Source organism: Perca fluviatilis, chromosome 9 (assembly GCF_010015445.1).
Source record: "Perca fluviatilis chromosome 9, GENO_Pfluv_1.0, whole genome shotgun sequence".
Taxonomy (NCBI): domain Eukaryota; kingdom Metazoa; phylum Chordata; class Actinopteri; order Perciformes; family Percidae; genus Perca; species Perca fluviatilis.
This window is the reverse complement of record NC_053120.1, coordinates 36559969-36565590: the sequence shown is the minus strand read 5'-3', so window position 1 is coordinate 36565590 and position 5622 is coordinate 36559969. Positions and strand designations below refer to the sequence as shown.

General features: G+C 44.7%; 1 protein-coding gene across 4 annotated transcripts in view; it reads right to left on the bottom strand.

The window, feature by feature from the left end:
* The window catches only part of nfic (nuclear factor I/C), a 30987-nt gene extending 28850 nt beyond the window's left edge, over window positions 1-2137 (bottom strand). For 2 of the 4 annotated variants that reach the window (XM_039810548.1, XM_039810546.1), the window contains exon 1: window positions 1885-2137. In XM_039810548.1, the coding sequence (XP_039666482.1) occupies window positions 1885-1965 (81 nt within the window). In that variant the 5' untranslated portion in view covers window positions 1966-2137. The remainder of the gene's footprint in view (window positions 1-1884) is intronic. The other 2 variants (XM_039810550.1, XM_039810549.1) reach the window with 1 other exon arrangement.
* Window positions 2138-5622: the final 3485 nt, after the last annotated feature.

The following is a 5622-nucleotide window of genomic DNA, read 5'->3' as shown; positions in this document are numbered from 1 at the left end:
CACCCTCTGCTATAACTGATCTTTTGTTCCTACATGAGATCAAATTCAACCACACAGTCAGCACCATTAGGATAGAATGCAGTCCAGTATCTGGCTATATATATGAAGACCAATGGGGTAATACACATATTATATATATTAAGGGGATGTGACTGTGACCAAATGACCAATGTGTGCCAAACCATCAATAAATAAATAAATATATGCAGTATGAGGGAATGCAGCTGACTAATACCAATAAATACTTTATTGAGAATGGGATTTTCCTACCTGAACCCTGTCACTAGATCAATGAGTGCATTATTGTTATGGTTCATCATGTGAACAGTCGGTATTATTGTAGTCTCTTCATAAAGGCCTACTGCTGGCTGTTTCCACTGTGACGCTGTGCTGCTGAAGTAGCCCACAGACCACTCTGTCTGTCTGAGGCTGTGTGGGTGTTAAAGTGAATCTCACACAGGTTTGCAGTGTTACAATAACACATATTTCATCTTTAAACTGCTTTGCCCATATGCTTAATAAAAAACACACACCGTTTCACTTTTACGGCTATATCAGTCTCATTGTCATTTAAGGCTGTTGCTAAATGAATTAATGAATTCATTAATAAAGAGCAAACAGTCACATCAAGACCTCAGCAGTGTGTTTTTATTGCAGCATTGTGCTGTGTTCAGTTAGTCAGTTAAATACAGATTATTCTCTGTCTGTGTCCTGTCTAATGGAGCTCGTGGAGTGGAGGCTCTACAGCGGCACAGAGCGGAATCTGCCGCGGATGTTTCCAGCGGCACTGCAGCTCTGCGTTGATCCGTCCCAGCGGCTCTCTCTGCCTCACTATGTGCCGGGACCGGAGGCCCTCTGTTGGCCTGTCATTCTAACTCAGCCCGCTGGCTCTAACTGCGGCCATTTTCTGCTGACTAACACACACGCGCGCACGTGCACACACACACAGAGAGAGAGAGAGAGAGAGAGAGAGAGAGAGAGAGAGAGAGAGAGAGAGAGAGAGAGAGAGAGAGAGACCAGGAGAAAAGTCTCGAGATGAACTTCAACTTGGCCTTCCTCCGTCCCGTGGCCTGCCGCTGCACGCTCTTTGCAAAATCCCCAAAACTCAACAACTTTCACCCGCGACTGCGCACACACACGCACACACACACACAGACACACGCACACACACACACACTAAAATATGTTGTCCGGTAACTAATCCGCCGCCAGGGGTCGGAAGCTCCAAACTTCACGCATAACTGTAGTACTTTTACATCGACTTGTTTAATATCGGACACACGAGTCGCCTCGTGTGCGACATACAGTCCTCTCCTGTTTGATGGTCTTTTGGTAAATTCGGCGCACATGAAATACTAAAAAACTCTCTTTATCTCCGCAAAATGTGAAGTTTTATAACCGTTTTTTAGTGCTGGTATCCGCCCTGCAAAGTGCGTCTGATCGACTCTAAAAGTTGAGATTGTGTAAAAGTGAGGGGTGTTTCTGGTGTCGTGTGTGAGCCGAATGTAAGAGTGGATCCTGACAGGTCAGCCTTGTTTTCCAGCTGTGTTGTGCCAGCTGTGCATTGAGCGGCGTGCGGGGGATGCTTTACTCGGCAGCTTTTTGAATGGAATTCAGCGACAGATTCTCTCCACGGACTAAGCGTCACTTTCGGACTGTAATGTCCGGACGCTGCTACTAACTGAGCACGGGGATAAACAGAGCCATATAGGCTCGCTGGCATCGAGAGAAATGTCTGCTCCACTTTCAGCTGCGTAGCTCATGGTAACGGTAACGTTACTCGCTCAGGTCCTCGCATTGCGTCTTTTTTTTTTGGAAAACACGAAGCAGCACACCGATAGGAAGGACACTACTACATTACTGTACCGGAACAGGTTTTCCTACCATTTCGAAGCGGAGCCGCCACCGGGGGAAGTTAAAGCTGATGTCAACGCCTGCCCATCTCACGCCGTCGGTCGTTATCATTCCATATTCATTTATATTATCATGCGCGTGCCAGACGGAGTAAATCCGCGGTGCTCGAGACCAGAAACGTCCCGCGTCAAGCTTCGGGCTCCACGGCAGTAACCCCCCCGCCCGGTAGGCTGCGGCAGAATGGAATATCGTGCTACATTCACCTTTCCATCCCCCGGCCTCCTCTCACTGCCCCCCCTCCCGTTATACTCTCCCTCTCCTGTTACTGTAACACTTGGTTTATTGGCCAATAGATGGACAGGAACCTGGAGTTACAGTCTGTTGATTCCATGTGACACAACGGCTTCAACTCTGACCTAGAATTCCAAAATTGTACTTCCTGCCAAATCAGAAGCCCCGTTACTGCTGTTCTGTTCCTCTGAAATCAGGAAATCACTTCATCAAAGCGTCCCCTCTACACGCTCTCATACTGCACGTGCCATGCTGGCACTTTCCATGCGCAGTTGTGTTATTGCAATAATTGAATTTTCCACATCCATCAACACAGATAAGAAACATAGAGCCCAAAGTAGAATCACACCCACTAGAGAAAGGGCTGTTTGTAGCAGGAACATCAGTGAGAGAGCAGCAGATATGTTCTCAACATTAACTGTGGACGGGATATGAAATATGAAATGATTTGCAAAGGCAAACTGAGGCAGTTCAATGCAGTCGAATCACTGACTTGTCTCTAGTTGGTTTCTGTCCATGCATATCCACTGTATCAGTCACTTGATTTTTTTTCAGGGTTTTCAACCACAGCTCATGGTCTTCCTCAGGAAACTGAACCTGCTCAGGGCGCATAACTCTCATCTCATTCACCCCCATGTATCTTTCCACGCACTTTGCCGCAGTATAATCTTGAATATTTGTGGCTGCATGCATAAAATAACTTATCAAAAATAACCAAAGACAAATTATCCTATTGTCCATGGGGGGGGCGCAGCCCTTCTGGCATTTGCCCAAAATCCAGATGGTCAGTCCATCACTGTCTCCATCCATCCGCTGGTCAACACCACAACATGTGGTTGAAACTCCAAAGTGGACCGAGTTGAGATTATTCTATTATTCTAGACATTTTCTGAAAGCATATACCTCGTATTGTCAGAACTCTACTCTCTGAGAGAGCCAGACCCTTAATCTTTCGGATTTGGGTCTGGATTTCCAGGCTACAGGTACAGGGCCATACAGGTACAATTTTTGTGCGTTGCTCCTAGAGTCCGCTCTAGAAAAATATAAGAAATACAATCAAAATGCAATCAATCTTATTGCACACAGAAAGCATTGTGTTATTGCACACAGAGTTATTATTTTCCAACAGCTGTTATTGTACGTGTGGGGGGTGATATGTCCTTCCCACTTTAGGGCCGATTCAGAACAAAAGAAGCCATCTGCTGATTCGCCGCAGGGTGGTTCGGCAGTGGGAGTGTCACTGATGTCCTGTTGTGTTCTTAAACCCTCCAACGTAGCACAAGTAGACTTTATATTCACTGTTTTCCGATCAGCTGGTCTACAGATCTGGATGTTTCTGAGCACACTTGAAGGCAGCTTCATTTCCCGGAGGAAGAGAGAAAGAAAAGTCCCGGGCAGTTCAGTGTTTGTGTTTGGTGTTTTAAAAGGTTCTTGTGGCAGCAATAGAGGCAGTGATGTTTCCTGTTTTCCTGTACGGGACTCTCACACCGCCTCAAAACACACCGACAAAGTCTGATCCACATGCACGGCGTCTGGCAACCGCAGCGGGACACAGGGTGGAGTTTCTCCAAAAAGGTGAGTCATATGGTGATTCATCCCTCCCTTTAATAAAGCCAAGGATGGTTGTATTATCCGCATACCTCATGATGATGTTATTGTCCTGGGTGGAGACACAATCAAATGTGTACAGAGAAAAGAGTTTGGGGCAGAGGCAGCAGCCCTGTGGGGTTCCTGTGCTGGCTGTGAGCTTAGCAGAGACCTCGTTTCCCACCCTCACCTTCGTGGGCTGTCTACCAGAAAGTCCAGGATCCAGTCTCAGGCGGGTGTTGGTACTCCCAGGTCTACCAGGTACTCCCAGGTCTGCCAGGTACTCCCAGGTCTGCCAGTTTTCCAGTCAGCTTTACTGGTCTTATAGTGTTACAGTTTTTGACGATTGCTCACACACTGAAATCAAAAGTATTACACAATTATCAAAACCTTACACTCAAGGACCAAAACATTGGCCCAGATGTGCACCACTACAAGCCCAATGTCACTATCACTAAAAACACTAAACACACTTATTATTCATTACACAGAAGTAGCTATATCATGATGTCACTTCCTTGCAATTCCAAAGCACTGTCAAATTACCACAACAATGAGCAAATCTGTGAAACGCAGCCATCAGGTGCGCAAACACATGATGGCTTAATTGTAGACACACCAATCACGTTTAAGTACTATAAAAAATGTGAACTTATTGTACATTTGCACTTTTTCTGTGTACTTCATTTACAGTACTCTAATCACTGACAATTAGAATTGCTAGAAGTGTTTAAGGTAGGCAACAGCAGTGTGTAAACTGGTTCAAACAGAATTAAGTCATATGAAACGTGTGTTTCATAAAAAAATATGTTTTTCATAAATTAGTGTACAGTTTTTGCAAGAGCGTTTCATTTTGCAAAGGGTCGGAGGTGTTCTGCTGATTGGGTGTTGTGGTATTTCAGCATTATAAATCAATCAGACTTTATCAGACCCCCCCCCCCGATACACGCACACACACATACACATACACAGACACACACACAAACACATACATACACATACACACACAACACACACACACACACACACACACACACACACACACACACAGGTTTGTGGCACTATCTTCGTGGGGACCTGTGCTTTACATAATGCATTCCCTAGCCCCTTACCCTAACCTTAACCATCACAACTAAATGCCTAACCTTAACCCTTACCCTGACCCTAACCATAACCTAATTCTATCCCTAATCCTAAAACCAAGTCTTAACCCTCAAACAGCCCTTTAAAGTTGTCCAGCATTTTGGCCCCACAAAGCTGTGGGGCCCCACAAGTATACTGGACTCACGGTTTTTGGACCCCACGAATATAGTTAAACAGGAACACACATACACACAAACACATATTCTTTATTCTAAAAATGATAACTTTGGTTAACATATGTTTGTACTTCTGTTTTCTTGTTCCATGCTACTGTATACAACGCTGTGCTATTCTTACAAACGTAATGTTTCATTTTGAAGGAGATGAGAGGCATTTTGCATTTCGTGTGTGCAGTTTTTGGAATTCTGTGTAGAGTTTTGAAAAAAGGAGACATAGTTTTGAAAACGTGTGTAAGCAGTTGGAAAAAACTGTAAGCAATCACAAAAAACTGTAAAGGCAGAGCTGTAGTCCAGGAAGAGCAGGCGTCCATATGTGCCCCACACACACACACACACACACACACACACACACACACACACACACACACACACATACAGAGATGGGTTCTTTATTCTAAGAATGATGACTTTTGGTTTACATACAGTATGCTTATGGTTTTGTTTTCTTCTATGCCACTGTATACAACACCGTGCTACAGTTACAACAGTAAATATTTTCTGTTTCAACATTGCATTAGTGTTTACAGTGAACTCTTCAACCCCTCTCAGCAGATTGCTATCGCTGTAG